Consider the following 22613-nt stretch of genomic DNA (forward strand, 5'->3'; position numbering starts at 1 on the left):
CCAAAATCATCAGTATTAAAACAATAAAAGACCTGACAAATTTCAGTTGGTGGATAATGAATCTATAATATATGAAAGTTTAATTGTAATCATTACATTATGGTAAATAATGAAATTTAACACTATATGCTAATTTTTTGAGAAGGACCTGTATGGTAAAGTGAATGGTCAGTGACTCAAAAAAACAAAACAAACCCTAATATGTCTTCATAGACGTAAAAACAAAAGTTTCAAGCAAGGGAAGACTGAATGTCACTCTGTATGTATGGAGTAGGCACTGGCTCCTCGGCAAGAAACCCGACGATTGCAACAAATCAATGTGACTGTATTTACAGACGTCCAACATGGAGGCTTTTGTACTTTCAAAGTTGGACAACTGCAAAAAAAAACTTTACAAAAAAAATTATAATATGTCTCTCATCGCGACGCTCGTCATTCCATCCATTCCAAGAGCGCCTGAGCTTGTGTTGTCACTGAGCTTTACACCTACTCTGTCATAACCATTCGATTTCGGTGAGGCACAAATTTACACCAGTGTTTGCAACTGCTCTCCGCAGTCTCAGATTATAGAAATATGAATGCAAATATCAAAAGACTGAGCGTCACTTCCAAACAGAAAACTAGTGTTCACAGGTTTATACTGAGAGTAGCCATCTCCATACATAACAATAAAGTAGCACTCTGTAACGCCATAGCATGTAAACATGAAATATAGGAAATTGGAATTGCATTACTGCACAGGAAAGTAGAAAAAAAAATAAAAGATACTTAGCACAGATATTGGCCAATTCATCTTTGCCCAGCAGCCGCGGCTAGGTGACCTTCTTATGCTGGGAACCTAGCAGAAAGGAAATCTACCAACTACCATCTTCCCAGTGATAAAACCCTCTCACATTTGTATCGGCAGAACATTCTCGGAAGTAGCTTCATCCTCTAGCCATGTGACCGCTGGGAACTCTCCAGCACTGAGTAAAACATGGCAGCTTGCTGCTCCTCTTCTCGTCCTTAGCTAGCTACCATGCCTCAATGCTATCATCAGACTCTTCAGGAAACCCCAACTCATGTATTTTTCCCGAGAGTTTCCTTATGTTCCTTAATGGCACCCTACATACACCTACTACTCCTTTCCTTCTGCCAACCTTGCACTCATGGAGGACATATCAGAGCATGGCCGTCGGAGCATGGTGGAGGACATGTGATCCTTGAGCTCTGGTGCTTCACGACTCTTTCAGCAGCACAAACGTCTTAAACCTAAAAGAATTCATTAGAGTCTGCAAACGAGGAAGGGTTGAATATACTCTACGGGAAGGCAAAGAAAGGCTCACTAAAACTACCAAATTTTTCCTAGCAATGGCCGCCTCTCAAAATGGTGTCCGCAGAACATTCCAGCCACGTGACTGCTTGGATCTCTCAAGCGCTAAGTGGAACATCCCAACTCACTGCTCCTCTTCCCATTCTCATTGCGATACTCTCCAACCCAAAGATGTGTTTTTCCCTTATACAGTACTTTTTAATGGCACACCACAAACACTTAGTACATTTTCCCTTCCCCAACCTAGCACTCATGGAAGGCATATTGGAGTACAGCCGGTGGTGCATGGAGGAAGACTGGGGTCCTTGAGCTCCGGGGCCTCATAGCTCTTACATCTACTACTCTTTTCCTTGCCCCAACCTAGCTCTCATGGAAGGCATATTGGAGTACAGCCGGTGGTGCATGGAGGTAGACATGGGGTCCTTGAGTGTCGGTGCTTCATGGCTCTTACATCTTCACCCAACTTTGCACTCATGGAAAAGTCGTGAAATGCACAACCACCAGCATCGCTGGGTCCAGCAGCTAGTTGACACTTAATCACAATCTCACAGCCTCAGGCTCCTATACCAGAAGTAAAAATGCATACTTTCAAAAAGAATGCCAACAAATGTTCTCCAAAATGTAAACTTCTGTAAGGAGATGGACATATTGCACATTTTCCCCCTTGAAGAACATGTGTATGGTTGTAAAAGTATTTTGATGTATAATGTGAACTAGGATATGTGTTATTGGTGATAATGTTGTGTGTTGCTCGATGGTACGGAGAGTGAAGGGTAATGTTTGGGATTAGCCCAGAGTGGGAGAGGCTAAGATGAAGAGATATGATACAGACAGGGCCCAGTGTGCACAGAAAGTAGACCTGAGGTCTAGACAGTAGCAGTGCAGCATGATTTGGGTGTTCCTAAAGTGAGAGGAGACCGAGAGGACGGACAGTGTGATGCACTGGAAAGACATGAGAAAATGAGTGATCGATTTGAGATGGGTCCAAGGGAAGGAGGCCTAGCAGTATGGCCCAGAGTTTATAACTCCGAGAGGTAATGGGTCAAGATAGGACAGAGTACGTGAGATGAGAGAGTGCCCCAGGTGGGAGTTCCAGAGCATCAGAGACTTAGAAGACAAGTACCGGTCATTCTGGCAACATAGTCCCCTAGAGAGGAAAGAAGATGCTAACCGGACTGTAGTACTGAGCTGGGCCGTGGTGAAGTAGGGAGGAATGGTGAAGATACAGAACAAATGAGTAAAGAAGAACAAATTGAAACTGTGTATGGAAAATGTTCCGTATTGTAAAGGAAACGTTCATCAAGATGTGTACCCGATATCCACTGCATATAATCCTCACCAAGTGATCATTGAGTAAAAAACAATGTAAGTAAATTCCCTGCAGTAAACATATACATAGCAATAGAGAACGAAAATATTATAACCTTACCAAAGGTCTAAGGACATAAATGTGTATAACGGTTTTGCCCTCTTTTTTTTCAGATATGGGTGCGGCCTCCCTTTTCTTGAGCTGGACATTACATTTATATAGCTCCCCATCGTTGGGTGTCCTTTAGCCGGGGTCTCGGTCCTGCTCGGCCCTTATTCACATTTTTACATCATTAGACATATGGTAAGGCTTTAAGACTGGACCGCCCTAACCTCTAGAATAGGGTCGCCGTGACATGGTGCGATGACTTTTATGTTTTTTTAATCGAAATTATGTTAACTAAATACTCTTGATTATTTTCATGCACTATTGCTATTTATTTACTGCAGGATATTTGCTCGCCTTGTTTTGATCTTAGGTTTCCTCTGTTAACAGGGGGAAAGTTGACTTTTAGATGCAATTGACAAGGGAAGACGAGACTCACAACCAAACCTGTGACAAAAGGTGACTTACCAGAGGACTCCAAAACTGTATTATTGTGGGCAAATTTATCCCACAATTTATCAATTACTTTGATGGGAATTGGAGAAAATGCACAGATATTATTCCATGGATTGATTAAGTTTCTCAGTCTGCCCATTATAAGCTGAAGAGAAATCTAACAAGATTTTTAAATTCTTTCAGAAAATATATTTGAAAAATATTTTGGCAGATAAAAGTCCTGATAATGGATCAAAACGACATTTTGGAATACCAAATCAATATGAGGGAAGAGAACAGATGGAGAGCTAACTCAAGAGATAAGGCAAAGGTGGTGGTCCAGGCATCTTCACCTTCAGAAGTATCACGGGCAATAGGGCGAGCTAGGACTGCTGAGTTGTGACACTTTCGTTTAAGTGGCGAATTGGAAGAAGATGGTGTAGCAAGGGACTGGGTCCCTTTCCTGGTTGAGTTGTTGTTTTTTACTGTTGTGTTACAAATTTTTTTTTAATGATAAAAAATATTTGATTTAAAACCACAAAAAAAAAAAATGGAAAAAGTTACGCTACTTTCAACCAGTCTGAAAAAAAAATTGTTGGGGACAAAATTTAAAATGTACAGTGCATTGGTTCACAAAACCATGGCAAGACGTAGGATTTCCATCAAGACAGGTAGGAGTAAGCAAAGGTGGAGGTGTTTCCCAATTAGAATTAGGCAGTGCCTGGTGTTAAAGAACCAAATGTGTAACTGTAGGAGTTTGAAGCAAAGCGTCCCTATGGGTTGAGAGGTCACACATAGCCTGGACAGCTTCTGAGCCTGTGCTCGCTCACGCTCCTGGATCATGTGCAGCTCACGATCTGCCTCTGCAAAATAACCCCAGGGTCACCTTCCCGTAGCGGCCGCTGATACTTAATGGAACCCACGTTGACATATACTTTATCTCCCGTGTCCGACTCCTGGATGAATACATAGCCATGGGATGGGTTAGTATACATAAGCAGGCCGCTTGTTCTCCGACAGGCCATGGCTCATCATCCCTAATGGCGCAGCTCCGCCCAAATTTCTTTCTTTTCCCCCAACACCCCTGCTATCCTATCCACACCTTCTGTTCAGGGAGCAGGATGGGGCCCTCTCCCTCACGGTACCAGAGTGGAGAACTAAGGGGGGAACCGGCTGCAAACTTGGGCCGTTGGTCTGGGGTCTGGTGCAGAGGCTCAGTCACCACAGAAGCTCTGGTGTCACGCCCCCGTGGCTTCGGGACCACCACTTTCTCAGAGTCCTTCAATACCTGGCCAGCTCCATGCCTGTGGCCGACAGGAGCTGAGTCTCTGGCCACATCCGCTGGACATCTGACGGATTGGTCAAACAGCTCTCCAAGGTGTATAGGCATGCTGTCGTCTGGCACTTCCTCACAGGTGGCTTCCTCTTTTTGAAGTCCTCCAGGCCTCTCTCTTTTTTTTTTTATGTCGCTGGAGCGCCCCCATGGGGCCGTGGGGTACTCAGTACTGGGTCCTGCGGTTCACAGGGGGATGTCACGGTGGCTGACCCGGTCCGTGGCCCTGGGATGTCCATGTAAAAGGGAAAGGTCTTTAAAGGGATATAGTTTGTGTTCGTGACGCCACCTGTGGTATTCGGTCAGGGTGACCGATGCTGCTTTAAGGAGTCCACTGGGGTGATGTTATGGCAGCTAGATGGTATACCTTCCCACAGGTGAAGTATGTCCCCAGGGCTCCCGATGTGTAGATGGCGGATGGTGAGAGGCGCAGTGAAGAATGAGGACACAAGGTTGCAGTCTCTTTACCTTTACTGAAGACTTCAGCATCCACAGTCCAGAGCACCAGATCACAGGGCAGGCAGAGTCCGGCCAGTTTGGAGGCAAGTCCAGAGTCCCCTTGTCCAGGTGGAAAATCAGTAGCCTTCCCTTGCGCTGCAGTGTTGTAGTCCCTTACTGCTAAGCTTCTCATAAGGTCCTCACAACTGTTGTAGATGTTATGTCTCTCTCTCTCTCTCTGTCCCCCATATAGGATAGGACAAACCCGTATGACTGGTGGCATGAGGCGATTTATAGGGACTCTATCATGCCCCAGCCTCTAAGGGGTGCCACTGTGCCTCCTGTGTGTAGGGCGGACAGGTAACGTGAAATTAGCTGTCCTGCCGGTCTCTGGAGCAAGGCATAAAGGTCGTTACTCCCTCGGTGTTCCGGCTACCGGGCTTCTGCGCCTCAGGAGGCAGCCTGTGTAGGGCTGGTCCCCTTCTGATATCCAATCCTTTGCTACGACTTCTTTGCACGCTCACTGCAATACAATTCTGCCTTCAATGTCTCTTCCTAGGAGCTGCAGTTCTGAGGGCATGCACAGCTTCGTGTCCTTCTCCTTTGCTCTCTGACAGGATCCCACCTCTGCCAGGGACCAACTAACTGAGCGGAGCTCAGCCAGCAACTGACTAACTTTCCCAACAGGCGACCAGTTTTACCAATGTGAGGAGTGACCTAATAAATAGGAGCAAGAGCTCCCCCTGGTGGCCTGGAGTGTGAAATGTGTTGCATGTTTGTGATACCTGGATGCAGTTATCCTTCTTTGCCTCCAAACGTAGCATCACGCTCCCCTAGAGGAAAATTAAATTACTGCAATGACCAGGACCCTGGGGCGCTGCATCACCATTTCCACTCCATGCTGCCCACTCCACCCCAACAACGGGTGAAGGAGAGCTCCATCGTTGCCGGTTCCGCGTCTCGTAATGGCACTGCGCTGCCCGACGCAAGGTTTTCTTCCAGACTCCATCCTTCTGTGAGTGGAGTCGCTTCCTGTTGCACTGCTTGTTCAGCATCGGACCCCTACCATTCTGCAGGGCTCTGCTGTAGGGGACAGGGTTTTTTTTTCCTTCGCTGCACCCACCGTGTGCGGGCACCACTCACAGGGAGATGTAACCTGGGATCAGGCCATTGTCTCTGGCAGGCAGATTTTACTTGTGGGATGCCTATGATGGGCGGAGCTATCACCAGCCTCCACTTCGTCATCCGCCATTTTAAAGTCTCTAACAGATGCCATTTTTGCCGTTCTGAGGCTTTCCGAATGCGAGGAATCTAAATCCTGCTGACTACGCCAATTTTGCGAGGTGGCCAGGATGGTAGTCATGGTGAGCGGCTGCTGTTCTGGCACACCCTGGCACCCCACTAAGAAACTACAATGTCCCATTTGCTGTGTGATTTGTGTGCAAATGCAAGTCGCTTACTTTTAGGCTAGATTCCTCCTCAAGTTGCAGGTTCTCAATTTCAGATATCATCACACACTGATTGACAGAGTCCAAGTTCATTTTTTAACAAAACAACTCAGTACGTCCAGTTCAGTCACAGGCATTGCACAGTAATCCTCATTGTTCATAGATCCTTTCCTCTGTGCTGTCCCTTGCTCTCCTGAAATTCTTTGTTCCGGTATCGTACCCTCCAGTACCGCCGCTTCCTGACTAGCCACACTAGTTTGTGCCTGGAGTTCCCCGCCTGTTTTCCCCTCCAAGGGCAAAATCAAGGATGGCACTTTTGAACCTTTTCCAGACCGTAGGCCTCGGATGTTCCGGGATTTCCCACTGAACCTTGTCGCAGCCACTCTCATGCTGCTTTTGTCCCCTCATGCTCACGTGACTTCCAGCTCCGAGGCCCTGGACTGCTGGACTCTTCTTCTTAAACCTGTTCCTGCAACAACCTCACTGCCCTTCATCCCACTCTCTAACTGACTAAAACCAGGAAGTGTCTCAACTATATCTACCCTGGCCCTTCCTAACCTGGAAATCCCCAATATCTTAACTAGTTCTTACCTCATCTAATCTCCCGATCTACAGTGCCCCCCACTGTACTAAACCCTATTCTACCCGTTACTATTACTAGACCTTACGTTTGTACTGTATCTCCCTATATATATCCCTAGTCCATAAAGATGCATAACTTACACATTACACAAACATCATAACATTAGTTAGCATCTTACTACACAATGAAGCATTATCACATAACACACCGTTTTATCCGTTAAACATGGCCACTTTATCAGGAAGGGATGCAGGGGATGACTTGACCCCCAACACACCCCTTACACATTCATTAACTATCCATCCAACCACCCAACTTTTCACCCACCCATCCGCTCTCTTATCTATTCATTCATCTAACTATTCATCCATATATCCACCCAAACATTTACCTTTCAATCCCAGCAATCATCATCCCTTCATTGACCCACCCATCCACCTATCCTTCCATCTATATACGCATTCATCCAAATATCCATTCATCCACCAATTTGTCTATGTCTCCATCCCCCTCTCCAGCCAGACTTCCACCCACACATCCATTCCTGTCTATCCATTTCTCCATCCATCTATTCACCCACCTGTTTTCCTACCCCTTAATTTTTCCATCCATCCGTCCATTTGACCATTCAACTATCTGTCTGTCCGTCCATCCACCTTTACAGAACTAACATATCCTGAAAGTTGTGCAGTCAGGCTGGCTTGTTCATGGATGCTCCTCTCCCTTCGCACTGGCAGATACTGTGCCCCCTCCCAAGCAGAGGCAGGGGAGGTGTAGGAGAGAGGGATGGGCTGTGGTCTGATGCTGATGAGGCTGAGCCAGGGCCAGCATGAGACAGCGGATTCAGGAGCAGCAACATGCAGTAGAGACTGAGGGCATCTGTTCTGCTGTACCAGGGACCCCAGCCTCATCTGCAGCCATCACACCCCAGAAGCATCACACCACACCAGAGCAAGGTACAGTACCCGTCTCCAGCAGCAGCCATGCTCCCTCCTCTGTTGCAACATCACCCAGTGCAGCGGGGCATGTATATACTGTATACTGGTGCTGTGCCCTGCTGGGCTTGGGGCCACCTGACCCGACACAGGTCTGTACATGGGAGTGTGGTGCTGGCACAATAATGTGAGACCACTGGAGATGGGGCGTCCATCATAGTGGGAATGTCGGGTTCATTGTCGTGTAATTAGTTTTCATGAGTTTTAGGTGTTATCACAGCAACATACATCTTATGGAAAGTCAGAATATACCTGTATGTTCTGCAAAATGGATGGCATCTATCTATCTATCTATCTATCTATCTATTATCTATCTATTTCTATCTATGATCTATCTATTATCTATCTATCTATTATCTATCTATTCTCTACAGTATTATCTATCTATTATCTATCTTCATCTATCTATCTATTCTCTATTATCTATCTATCTGTCTATCTACTATCTATCTATCATCTATCTATTATCTATTATCTATTTCTATCTATGATCTATCTATCTATTATCTATCTATTATATGTCTATTCTCTATTATCTATCTGTTAAATATCTATTATCTGTCTATCAAAATGGGGAAAATAAGTATTTGATACACTGCCAATTTTGAAAGCTTTCCGACCTACAAAGAATGGAATCTTAAAAAAGAAAAAAAAGCAGAAAATCACATTGTTTGATTATTACATAATTAATTTGCGTTTTATTGCATGAAATAAGTATTTGATACAATAGAAAAACAGAGCTCAATATTTAGTACAGAAACCTTTGTTTGCAATTACAGAGTTCAGATGTAGTTCTTGACCAAGTTTGCACACACTGCAGCAGGGATTTTCGTCCCCTCCTCCATACAGATCTCCAGATCTTTCAGGTTTCGGTGCTGTCGCTGGGCAACATTGAGTTTCAGCTCCATCTAGAGATTTTTGATTTAATTCAGGTATGGAGATTGGCTAGGCCACTCCAGGAACATGAAATGCTTCTAACAGAGCCACTGCTTAGTTGTCCTGTCTGTGTGTTTCGGGTCATTGTCATGCTGGAAGACCCAACCACGATCCCTCTTCAATGCTCTTATTGATGGGAGGAGGTTGTTGGCCAAAATCTCGAGATACATGACCCCATCCATCCTCCCTTCAATATGGTTCAGTTGTCCTGTCGCCTTTGCACAAAAGCACCCACCAAAAAAAAGATGTTTCCCCCACCATGCTTCACGGTCTAGATGGTGTTTTTGGGGTTGTACTCATCCTTCTCCCTCCAAACATGGTGAGTGGAGTTGATACCAAATAGTTCTATTTTGGTCTCATCTGACCACATGGACTTCTTCCACACCTTCTCTTTATCATCCCGATGGTCATCGGCAAACTTCAAACAGGCCTGGACATGTGCTAGCGTGAGCAGTAGTACCCCATGAGGCGAGAACTTGCATGGATCGGGACAGGGAGGTATAAACTAAATGGGAATAGGGACCAGGAGAAAAACACACACATGCTACAGCAAACCACAGAACACTACTACAACAATACGACTCCAACCACTTAGCTTTAGCCCACAGCACAGGAAGATGGATTTTTCACCGACATGGACAAGAAGGTCTGACCAGTTTTTATAGGAAGAAGCAATGACCAGATCAGAAGCAGCTGAAATGGAGCTGCATGTTTCTGACCAGCATAGAAAGGGTCGTTAACCTCTGCAGCACCTAACTCCATTTAATATGGGACACAAATCACACCAATCTAAAGACGACCTGTGATTCATTACCCGACGGAACCGTCTAACTCCAGTCTTCCAGGGGGACATGACCCCCTCGTGACACTGATAAACTGAAACTGAGAACCATCTCCACTTTCAGTATAAGCAACTCCCCCATCTTATGGGGTAAACTGGGGATGGTGGTATATTGAACACATTATACCTGGTGCTGAATGGGGGAACACTATGGTGGGGGTAGGGGGTAGAAATAAAAATATAGGACTTCACCTTGGAGTTTCTTTTTTAGGGCTTTTAGGTTATATACACCTTTGCATAGAATTACTTTTCATTGTTCTTTTGCTTCCTAAATGAAAAGCTAGACAACTTTCTACATAGTCGTCATTAAAAATGTTCCACCATTTTTCTGCTACAGATTGTCTGTAGGTCCTTTATGTGGCTGAGTGATCTTCAATAATGTTACAAATCCATCAGAGATTGTCCTGACCGCTCTCTCTGCTCCATCCTCCCTTCTCTAAGTGTTAGAGATAGCAGCAGGGAAGGGCTTGCACTCAGATCTCCCGGAGAATTCAACTAAAGTCTCAGGGAGGATAAAGAAAACAGGTACAATTAAAAAAAAAAAAGGAAAATAAATACATGAAGAGGAAATAAGTCCAGGATAGAAGCTGAGCTAAACAGGACATCAGCACTCTGGAAACTCACAGACTGTCATATCCAGCCTGTATTACCGGGAGAGACACTCCACTAAGAGAAAAAAAAAGGAAAATCAGAATCAGACTGCAAATCAGGGGGAACGAAAATGAATGATGAAACTAAGTGCAGTTTTATTAATTAAAGGTAGCCATTAAAATATATGAATTTTTTTTTTGCCATGTCAAAGGTATCCATAGCTGTTAAATGGAGGGCGCTAGAGGGTTGTATGCTGGGTACCATGGGATGCTGACAAACCATTCTATATTGGCTGTGATTTTTTTTTTACACGCATAGTTAAAGGGGTTGTCTGGGAGCTCTATGGATAGACCATCTGTATGTTAGGTGCGATCACCCCCTTAGAGACGACACCATCATATTCCGCAACACTTTGTATACTTGGGTTCCTCCATTCATGATCCTCATGTCTTGGTTAGGTTACAAAGAGCATCTCTCGCACTGTAGGACCACAGACATCCCATTGATTTTAATGAACATTGTGTAATACCTAATTTCTCCTGTGGCGGTGCTGTAGGGAAATTGAACATTTGCTTTTTAACCACAGATTACAACTGATCAATGGGGATCACGGCAAGAGGACACGTTATTCTTAAGTGACCCTTTTAACAAGTCGGTATTTTCCAAAGCGGAGGACCCCTTTATCCGTAGTGTGTGTGTAAGGCTACGTTCACATTTGCGGTGCGTCGGGCGCAACCTCGGCGACGCATGCGCCATGCGCCCCTATATTTAACATGGGGGGGCGCATGGACATGCGTTTTGTTGCGTTTTGTGACGCATGCGTTTTTTGGGCGCAAGCGTCAGGGCGCAGAGGACGCAGCTTGTTGCATTTTTTTTGCGCTATAAAAATGAACGCATGCGTCACAAAACGCAGCGTTTTGCTGTGTTTTGCATGCGTTTTTGCGTGCGTTGTGTGTTGCGACGCAGCACACAACAACGCAATGTGAACGTAGCCTAAAAAGCCTATTTTATAAATAACTAAAAATATTCCGGAACTGTGATAAAAATTCATACATATTCCATTAAAAACCGTCAGGATCAGTGACAGATTTGGAAAGTATCCGCGTATTTATGGCAGCCATCGCTATTAAGCTCCTAATCATATCTCTGCAAACCAGACGTAGGAAAGAAGAAGTTGGAATAATGAGAATAAATCTACCGCGTCAGATTATAAGAGAAAGTGCTCAATCCTGGATTCATTTATGTAAAATTGTTCCTTCTGAGCGTACGTGGTGTCAATGAGGATAGAGTCCCAAATTTACAAAACAAAATTGAAAACTATGGGGCAAAAAATCTCTCCGTTTCCTCACATTAAGGCTATGCTCACCTGTGCTGGGCGCGCAGTGAATTTTACAGGTATATGTGAACATACTCTGACCTGTACCTTTAAATGTTTACTTGCAATCAGATGATCACCACCGATCTGGCTCCAGAAGCTAATATTTTCTGCAGTGGCCACTACAGGTGAAAAAAGGTATTACATGCCAGGGGTTTAAAATGAAACATTACCATATAATACTGGGCTGGGTAAGTTCTCCAGCTCATAAGGATATTCTGTGACATCCATATGTCCTAATACGTTGCCATTATGACACATTCCTACAATGTTGAAATAAAAAAAAATAATGGACATGTTTCATTTTGAATGAAGAAATCTTGATTTAAATCATGTCTGTTATTTCAGAGTAAACTATGTACGTGAAGAAAAACACTATTTCTGGCCATTATTTTACTTATTTAGTTCCTTTTTCACTATTTTCTCCATAAGCAGGCTTTTTTTTCTAATAATTATCAGTTGACTCTGAGCTAGTGGATGGAGTCTAGCTCCACTAATCTCCACCATAATGAGCACACAGTATGGCTATGTTCACACGTTGCATTTTTTTGCTGCGTTTTTTTTTTTCCTTCAGGCAAAACCTGCTCTCTTGACAGTAAAGAAGCAAGTCAAAAAAGCAGGTTTTGCGGAGTGTTTGCTGTGTTTTTGCTGCATTTTTTAATGCATTTTTTTGCTAGGGTGCATATGTCTCTTCAGCATGCTGATAAAGTTTAGCGCATAAAAAAAAAAATCTGATTCAACTGTATCAGGTTTTGGCACCAAAAATTAAACAAATCCTGATACCTGCATTTTTCAGCTTTTTTGCACTACCCATTGCTTTCAATGGGTAAAAAACGCTACAAAAATGCTGCAAAAAAAAAAAAAAAAGTGAAATGCTGCAATTTGGAAAAACCCAGCTCTTTGACAAAACAGTTAGGAAAAAAAAAACAAGGTGTGTGAATGAGATTTCTGAAATCTCATAGACTTTGCTGGAATTGTGAAACGCAGCTGAAAATTTGCATAAAAAAGGCATAAAAAAAGCTGCATAAATGCAACGTCTGAACATAGCCCTATGAGATCTTCCTGCTTTCCTGTGTCTATGTAGCATAGGATCAGAAGCAACAGAAATATGGAGTACTTTATACAGCAGGACTAATCAGTGTTGCTGTGAATCCAAAACTGGGGTGAGATAAAAAAAAAAAACTTACAAAAAGCAGCAGCATGGAGGACAACCCTCTGGAATTAATTATACAACAGTACCGAGCAGTGAATCTGTAAATGCAGATCTGGAGGGACTTAAAAAACGCTGCAGCCGGGGTCTATGTGTGTTTCTCTGCCTCTCACTCTCTCACTTTCCTTCTTTCCCCTCACCTTAGTCTTCAATAGGGAACTGTAATCTGATCTCTCATTGAACAGGAAGTCACTGTTTTGTCTAGAGCAAGATGGAATTTCGCTGTATTTCAGAATGAATGATGCGTTCACGAGGCAAGGTCAAGGTGAAGGGCAGTGTAGTTGTGAATCATGCACTGGAGGTGACATTAATCACTTACAAAAATTACCTGCATAGACGATATTATTTAGCAGTATTGAGCAGTGCAGCTGTGAATCACGCACTGGAGTTCAGATTAAAAGAACAACTAAGAAGAATCACCAGCATAGAGGATAATTGTTCAGCAGTTTTGAACAATGTACCTGGGTAATCCCCTTTGGGTGATATGAAACACTTACTAGAAGCAGTAGCAAGGAATTAATTATACAACAGTACCGAGCAGTGTATCTGTAAATCCAGATCTGGAGAGATATAAAACTGTAATCTGATCTCTCAGTGAATAGGCAGTCTGTGTTTTTAGAGCAGGATGGATTTCAGAATAAGTGATGCAGGGGGAAGAGAAGTGGCTCATAAATGAGGAAAGGATTTTATTTCTCTTATGATATATAGTACAATATTTCTTATAATTTCGTGTGCATACAGCAGAAAAGAGTGTATAGTAAATAGGTGCTCTTTTGGCATGAACAGGGCCCTATGTACGCCATACATACGTTCTCTGAACGTAGCGCCATAACAGATGGGCTGATGCATTGTTAACGTCACTCTACATAACACTAGATGGTGGAACATGCTTTCTTAGGGGCGGCACGGTGGCTTAGTGGTTAGCACTGCAGCCTTGCAGCGCTGGAGTCCTGGGTTCGAATCCCACCAAGGACAGCATCTGCAAAGAGTTTGTATGTTCTCTCCGTGCTTGCGTGGGTTTCCTCCCACATTCCAAAGACATACTGATAAGGAATTTAGATTGTGAGCCCCATCGGGGACAGTAATGATAATGTGTGCAAAACTGTAAAGCGCTGCAGAATATGTTAGCACTATATAAAAATAAAGATTATTATTAAAATAAAGATTATTATTTATTCTTAGGGTTCCGATGGGTCGTGGCCCACGTTCTTCCTCTTACCATATAATTAGAGAAGCCAGCAATACAAGAGCTCATTATCATGCTAATTGCTCCCGATAGTAGGTTGTTGTATAACGTGGCCCACCCCCACTGTTGCCTTTTCAAAGCGAAAAAAATTTGAAAAATCTTGGCGAAACCCTTGAGCTTTTGAGAGAGATTGAGATACAGTAGAGAAGGTCCATGGACCTCCCGGCGGCACTGTTATCGCATAATACAGCCCCTTCGATGACCGGCTGATCACAATGGATCCAGCTCGTGGACCTCCTCACCGTTTCTCATGTGGCGCCCTTCGTTTGCCTCTTGCTTCCTCCTCAACGTTCCATTCCACCTTCTTCCAAGATGCCCGCATAGTGGCACGGAGGAGTGCAGGGGTAAGTCTGAGCCCCTCCGTCCCCTGCCTTTCCTATCTCAAACCACCGGGAAGGCTTGGTTTAGACTTACTACTGCATTCCCCATGCCGGAGCCATCCTCGAAGGAGGAGGAAAAGAACGCCAATGTGATCGGAGGAGGCAAAAGGGATGTCGAATTCACTCGGCAGGTTACTTGGCGGGAAACATGAATAGTAAAAAAAAATCTAAGCAACAAAAAAAAAAAAACTAAATAAAAAATGATATAAAGGCATAGTTAAAGGAACGTCAAAACACATATGAGTGGACCCATAACCAGGTAACCCTGATTACAACTACGGTGGATGTAGGGGAACCTCAGCAGATGACAATGCTGTCATTGGGAAAAAATAACTATACAAATACCGAGACTGATAATACCGCCATACGGTGACCATAAAGTGGTAGATACCAGGCCTGCAGATCATACAAGTGATTATGGTACAGTTATATAGAGTGACGTTCAGATTACTTTCTTTCTAATGGAGGCATACACCTTTCCCGTATTCTCCACCTGGCCCAGACCGACATGACGTCTTCTCCAGCCAAGATTCATCTGCAGAGATTACAATAAAGACATTCGACTTCTCGCATTTCCAGCACCGTCTATTCCCAATTTTCTGATGCCCCAGTTTTTACCAGCGCTGTAGACTGCAGTTCTTCGGTACTTATTGGTGATGAGTGGATGTGCTCGGATAAGGTGTTATATGAGCATGCTCGGGTGCTAACCGAGTGACCTTGGCATGCTCGAATACTATGTCCGAGTCCCCGCGGTTCTTCGACAGCCTCTACACATGCAGGAATTGTCTAACCAACAGGCAATCCCTGCATGTGTTGCGGCTGTCGAACAGCTCCGAGGCCTGCATCTGCGGGGGACTCGAACATATTTTTCGAGCACGCCAAAGCATGCTCAGATAACACCTTATCCCAGCACGTTTGCTGATCTCTATTACTTATATGTCCTATGTTGATTCATGCTGTTGAAAAAGTTTTTTTTTTCCCCTAATTTACAACTTCAGGTTTTTGTGATGCCCCCAAAACGAAAAGTTTCCAAAGAGAAAAAAGATCCAAAAAAGCCAGATAACACGTCGGCTGCAGCGAGCAGCAGCCAGGAAAAGACGTCTAGGACCGTGCGGGCTGCGCCATCCAAAGGTCTTGGGCGACGATTGAAAGAGGAGGTTGCAGAATCTGCCCCAGTTACCAGAGCCGCCGAGAAAATTCTGCCGCCCGGCAAACTCCAGGTAAGAGATTCTTGCCACCAGCAAGTGTTGTTTTTGTTTTTTGTTTTTCTTTTGTCCTGTGGTACGTTTTTGCTCCAAATTCGTCAAAGTGCAGCATCTGGTTCATGTGGGTTTTTTGTGCAAAAAAAAATTCTATTTATTTTTGCTTTTAACTTGTTGTGCTCCTCCGTATAGCAAGAAGTTGCATGATCCGCTAAAAATGTTGCAAAATTTACAATAAAAATTAAAGGTGTAAATAAAATCACTCTAACGGGGGCGCAAAAGTTTGCAATTTTTTAACTGTTGAAGATTTTTTCAGCCAAACAAGCCTTCAACTGTCTCACTTTTGGGGATGACAAATATCTAATGGGCGTGACCAGTCCTAAACTGAAAATCTGCAGCATCATCCTCCTCCTCCCCCTTTTCTCTCCTCTTTTACATTTGTAAGTTACTTAGGAGGAGATTTTTAGTCATTTACAGAAACCACGAGGGTTTGGGGTTTTATTTTTTTTTGCTGTTTTTTTGCTGGGTGGAGTGACACTTTACCTGGTACCATGTTGGGATACACACAACGTTTTTATGGCTTTTTATTCTTTTAGGAAGAACAGCAATTCTGGCAGTGTGTATTTGTTATGCAATAGAAAAACTTCCTCCAGCCGAAAATTCAGGTAAAAAATAGAACTTTATTCCAGTACGATTAAAAAATGAATGACATCTTATGTAAATTTCCTGCACGTTTCTCGTTATCCATGATTAAGGAGTCAGAAACGCGTAGGAAATTTACATATGATGTAATTATTTTTTAATCGTACTGGAATAAAATTATATTTTTCATCTGGATTTTTGGCTGGAGGAGGTTTTTTTCTATTATATCTATATAGCGCTGAGTGTAGCAGGAGCGGCTTCCCCCCGTACCGAGGAGCTTAGTCATACAGCAGGGGTGAACTAGTTGTTCCGATTTTTGTATTTTTTTTATGGCATTCACCATGCATTATTAATTTTTTTTTTATTTTAATTTTGTAAGTGTAAAGCATTAAAAAATTGCGTTCCTACATTGTGTCTCTACAATGTAGGAACTGTTACCTGTGTCAGGCTTGTTTTCGGTGAGTGTAGTTTTTCTTACAGGTAATATTAAAGGGGTATACAATAGTTTTATATTTTGGGGGAGGGGAGGAGATGTGACAGGCAATGCTAACACACTGAGAAATCTGCTCTAAGCTAGGATGGGGGAGTGTTCTTTTTCTGCTGTGTTACCTCCTGCTTATGATTGGCCAACTCATACAGGGAGAATAAATACACACCCCCAGTGAAAACTGTCTGACAGCTCCCACTTGGACTTAAAGGGAACCTGTCACCAGTTTTTTCATGTCTGCACTAAGACTAGCACCTTAATCAGCATCTGTGTTACATTCCATAAAGGGGGTATATAACCCTTTGACTCCACCCTGTATATCCCCAAAAATCTTTTGAAACTTTCTTGCGCTCTATGTAAATCCTGCTGGTCCGATAGCATCTTTACTTAGGCATCTATCCCTCCTCCCAACTTCTGATTGCCGTCTACCTGCTCTGATTGATGTGGATGATGCCCCCTGCATTATCCACATAACCGGGCAAAATCTTGAGCCTTTGCAGAGACATTGTTGGCTTGTGCCTGCGCATGCTCCATACTGTGGGCAGAGCCTAAAAGATAAGTTTGCATGCTCGATGCTGCGGGCAGAGCCTAAAACATAAGCATGCATGCATCCTACTGCGGGCAGAGCTGAAAACATAAGTGCGCGTGCGCCCTACTGTGGGCAGAGCCTAAAACATAATGGTGCATGCGCCCTACTGCATGCAGAGCCTAAAACATAAGTGATGATGCGCCCTACTGTGGGCAGAGCCTAAAACATAATGGTGCATGCGCCCTACTGCGTGCAGAGCCTAAAACATAAGTGATGATGCGCTCTACTGCATGCCGAGCATACAACATAAGTGCGCATGCGCCCTACTGCCGGCAGAGCCTAAAACATAAGCGCGCATGCATCCTACTGTGAGCAGAGCCTAAATCATAAGTGCGCATGTGCCCTACTGCGGGCAGAGCCTAAAACATAAGCGCGCATGCATCCTACTGCGGGCAGAGCTGAAAACATAAGTGCACATGCGCACTACTGCGGGCAGAGCCTAAAGCATAACGGTGCATGCGCCCTACTGCGGGCAGAGCCTAAAACATAAGTGCGCATGCATCCTACTGCGGGCAGAGCTGAAAACATAAGTGCGCATGCGCCCTACTGCGGGCAGAGCTGAAAACATAAGTGCACATGTGCCCTACTGCGGGCAGAGTGTAAAACACGAGTGCGCATGCGCCCTACTGCGGGCAGAGCTGAAAACATAAGTGCACATGCGCCCTACTGCAGGCAGAGCCTAAAACATGAGTGCGCATGCGCCCTACTGCGGGCAGAGCCTAAAACATGAGTGCGCATGCGCCCTACCGCGGGCAGAGCCTAAAGCATAATGGTGCATGCGTCCTACTGCATGCAGAGCCTAAAACATAAGTGATGATGCGCTCTACTGCATGCAGAGCATACAACATAAGTGCGCATGTGCATGTGCCCTGCTGAGGGTAGAACCTGAAGCACGAGTGCACATGCGCTCAACTGCAGGCAGAGCCTAAAACATAAGAGCACATGCACCCTTATGCCTTTGGCTCTACCCGCAGCAAGGCAGAGAAAAGAACACAGGTGCGTGATGGCGATGTCTCGCCCGACTATGTACAATTTCACAAGGTTTTTAGCGGGTATACAGGGGGCGTCTGGGAGTTATATACCCCTACCGTTACTTCAGACATGAAAAAAAATGGCGACAGGTTCACTTTAACAAAAGTTAACTCATTAGGTGTGAAATACTTTGATTGCTAATATTTCCATAACGGAGAGGTGAAATAAAAAAAAAAAATCAAGCAAAAAAAACGTTTTATTCCGCTCTGCAGCCACTATAACATCATGTGTCCGGTTCAGTATGAAACATTCTGAGGAAGGTCCTCGTTATTAACTGCGACCAGTGTGGACAATCCTCTGTGATCTAATCATGTCAGGAGAACAAACAGCTTTTCTTTTCTGGTGGTTCTCATAGCACAGAAGAAAACAGGATGAGTTGAGGCGCGCTCGAGCCTCCGCCCCACATGGGCCCCACCGCCTGCTGTCTACTGTGTCCTTGCTGGAGAGAACAGTCTTCTAATTGTGGGGAACTGTTTGCTTCTAACGCAGTTATTTCCCTCTGTCACTGTTACATGAAATCATCCTGACAGCATCTTTCCTCCCGGTAATTCATTCTCTTTGGTCTCCACATTAAGTTTCCACATGTTAGACTTATGATCCAGGCGCAGGTGTCAGCGTGGAGCCGCGTCACTAATTAATGTCATCGTGACTTTATTCTACGCAGATAAAAGTGAAGAAAAACTGAAGTGACATAAAAAAAGCCCAAAACTTAGATTTGTAGAAAAAAAAGGGCAAGTTCATGCTGAGCTGTGTCAGTATAATATTTCTTATTTAGGAGCTGAGAGTAGCAGCAGAAAACCAGCGCGATCAACTGATTTAGCTAGGAGAAGATGCCAGCAGCTACACGTATTACCCGCAGCAGCCTCTAGAGGAGAAATGTGGTATTGCACATTGCGTTTTCAAATAAATGGGTAATAAAAAGTGGAGGACAGAAAGGTGTTAATAGAGTGATAGTCTCCAGCAAGGGAAGGAATGAACCCTCTATCCATCCAGAGACCGAGAGGAGGCCGTGGAGCTGCATAGGTTACATCTGTGTGTGCAGTTCACTGCGGTATAAAGTGATCCTACAATGTGGTCTTCAGTAGTACAATAGTGTGTTCTTCTGTTATTACATCCCTGACCTCTAATGATAAGGAGATTACACTGCTGACCAAGCCCACAAATAATAAGATGACTCTGGTGACCAAGCCCACAAATAATAAGATGACTCTGCTGACTGTGCCCACAAATAATAAGATGACTCTGCTGACTGTGCCCACAAATAATAAGATGACTCTGCTGACTGTGCCCACAAATAAGATGACTCTGCTGACCAAGCCCACAAATAATAAGATGACTCTGCTGACTGTGCCCACAAATAATAAGATGACTCTGCTGACTGTGCCCACAAATAATAAGATGACTCTGCTGACTGTGCCCACAAATAAGATGACTCTGCTGACCAAGCCCACAAATAATAAGATGACCTACCATGCCCACAAATAAAAAGATAACTCTGCTGACCATGCCCACAAATAAAGAGATGACTCTGCTGACCAAGCCCACAAATAATAAGATGATGTAGATTGGTAATACAATAAATTGGTTTGATAAGTAGAGGCTAAAAAAATGTCTTGAGGTTGTGGTGCCACATGCAGGTTATGTTTTTTTTCTGCAGGTTTCTGAAAATGAATGTTTAAACTGTATTTATTGATCACATTGTGGATCGGTGGTTTGTTTGTGTCTTTTCTTGCTGAAGGCGTCAAGTTTACCTTTCAAATAGTGTATAATTTGTGTGTGTGGGGAGCGAAGTAATCACCGAAAAAGCAGTGCATGTTTACAAATGTGTTTGCATATGTGACTCACCATTTGTGTGTCTAGGGCGAAGTCATCATCACTGAAAAAGCAGTGCATGTTTACAATTGTGTTTGCATATGTGACTCACCTGGGATGAAGTGTGCAATCCTCCAATGTGCCGAAAATCGGCTGGGCAAGGAGTACGGCATGCTGGAAAGACGTCAAGGCAAATGTTAGGATTTGTTTGAGATGTCTGTAAGCAGCTTTGTGGTATTGTGCTTTGGGGTAGTGTGGTGCCACCTGCAGGTCTTTTTTCCTTACTGCATGTTTATGAAAATTAATTTTTAAAGTGTGTTTTGTGATCACATCGTGGATGTGTGGTTAGTTTGGCTATTTTCTTGCTGAAGGGGGCAAGTTTACCTTTCAAATGGTGTATCATTTGTGTGTGTGGGTGCAGTATGAACGGAGATACAAAGTAATCACCGAAAAAGAGTGTTTTGAAATAATATTAGAAGGATGACTCTGCTGACTATGCCCACAAATAGTAAGGAGATGACTCTGGTGACCATGCCCACAAATAATGAGTTTATTCTGCTGACCTATAAATAAAAGTAAGGAGATGACTCTGCTCACTCTGTCCTAGCATAAACACTAAAGCTGAAAATAGAACTCCAGTAAACAGGAAAAGTCCAATCTACTCAGTATGCTCTGCTAGTGTGAAGCATGGAATATTTTAGAATTTTAATAGTGCTTGTCTCAAAACAAAAGACCTAATAGAAATATATTTTCTTTTAATTATACTGTATGTATATTTTGGACATTTGAAGCTCTATATTAATAAATGTTTCCAGTTGCTGAAAAGATATATTAACACCATCCCTCACCCAGAATATAATATTATGTCATGGGGAGGGTGTGGGACTATGGAGCGGGCCCAAGAGTTGAGCCTGTCCCATACAGAGCAAGTGCTGGTGGGTTCATAAGAAATTCTTATTTTCACAATATACCGCAATACAAACTTACATTTAAAAGTGTGAATCCTCTTTGCCCATCTCAAAAGTAAAGAAAAAAAACAAGCAAAAAGATAGGAGAGTAGCAAACAAGAGCAAAATTCGGACACTTTTTGACCTAAAATGTCATCCTAGCTGTAAAATTTGTGTCAAATATTAATACTTGGAATTTATTTATATGTGGTGCTAATGATAAAATTTTTTGTCCTGATTTTCCCCAAACCGTTCCCATAACTATAAAGTGTAAATAAAACCTAATACTAAAAGTTTTCAGTAAACACAAACACATAAGGAGCAAATCTCAAATTTTTTCCGCTCTGATACATTGTGTCAGTGTAAAGCCCAAACTGTTTAGGAGAAGACAAACATCCATTTATTATAGTGAATATATGATAATTAGATCAGCGCTCAGCGGAGAGTATAGAATGACCCGCGACCTGGAAAACACAGGCGCAATGATGTCACCTGCACACGGTGCTTTACACTGCAGCGTGACTACTGTTTTGTTAATTTTGCTACACACCGATGTCATTCATGATTGTTATCATTCCACCACAGTCTACTGTGATCCCATGTCTGACATCTGGAGTTCTATTTCCTGACTTTTATTTTGATTTATGTATTGCATTTTTTTTTATATTATATACAGTCGGGAAAATAAGTATTTGATACACTGCCAATTTTGCAGGTTTTCCAACCTACACATACTGGAGAGGTCTGTAATTCTTATCGTAGGTACACTTCACCTGTGAGTGACGGAATGTAAAAATAAAACCAGAAAATCACATTGTATCATTGTTACATAATTAATTTGCATTAAGTATTTGATACAGTAGAAAAACAGAACTTAATATTTGGTAAATAAACCTTTGCAATTACAGAGGTCAGACGTTTCCTGTAGTTCTTGGCCAGGTTTGCACACACTGCAGCAGGGATTTTGGCCCCCTCCTCCACACAGATGTTCTCCAGATCTTTCAGGTTTTGGGTTGTCGCTGGGCAACATCCATCCAGAGATTTTCTATTAGGTTCAGGTCTGGAGACTGGCTTTTCCACTCCAGGACCTTGAAATTCTTCTTACAGAGCCACTCCTTAGTTGACCTGGCTGTGTTTTTCGCCATTGTCCTGCTGGAAGACCCAGCCACGGCACATCTTCAATGATCTTACTGAGGGAAGGAAGTTGTTGGCCAACTCGTGATACATGACCCCATCCATCCTCCCTTCAATACGATGCAGTCAGCCTGACTCCTTTGCAGAAAAGCACGCCCAAAGTATGATGTTTCCTCCACCATGCTTCACAGTTGGGACGGTGTTCTTGGGGTTTTACTCATTCTTCTTCTT

At 43.5% G+C, this 22613-nt stretch overlaps 1 protein-coding gene across 6 annotated transcripts in view; it reads left to right on the forward strand.

Moving 5' to 3' along the window:
- The first annotated feature begins 7717 nt into the window (after positions 1-7717).
- Positions 7718-22613, forward strand: part of DYNC1I1 (dynein cytoplasmic 1 intermediate chain 1) — a 459873-nt gene continuing 444977 nt past the window's right edge. For 2 of the 6 annotated variants that reach the window (XM_069729353.1, XM_069729352.1), the window contains exons 1-2: positions 7718-7919; positions 15536-15757. In XM_069729353.1, the coding sequence (XP_069585454.1) occupies positions 15545-15757 (213 nt within the window). In that variant the 5' untranslated portion in view covers positions 7718-7919; positions 15536-15544. The remainder of the gene's footprint in view (positions 7920-15535; positions 15758-22613) is intronic. The other 4 variants (XM_069729358.1, XM_069729357.1, XM_069729355.1 and 1 more) reach the window with 2 other exon arrangements.

This window comes from Ranitomeya imitator, chromosome 6, assembly GCF_032444005.1.
Source record: "Ranitomeya imitator isolate aRanImi1 chromosome 6, aRanImi1.pri, whole genome shotgun sequence".
Lineage (NCBI taxonomy): Eukaryota > Metazoa > Chordata > Amphibia > Anura > Dendrobatidae > Ranitomeya > Ranitomeya imitator.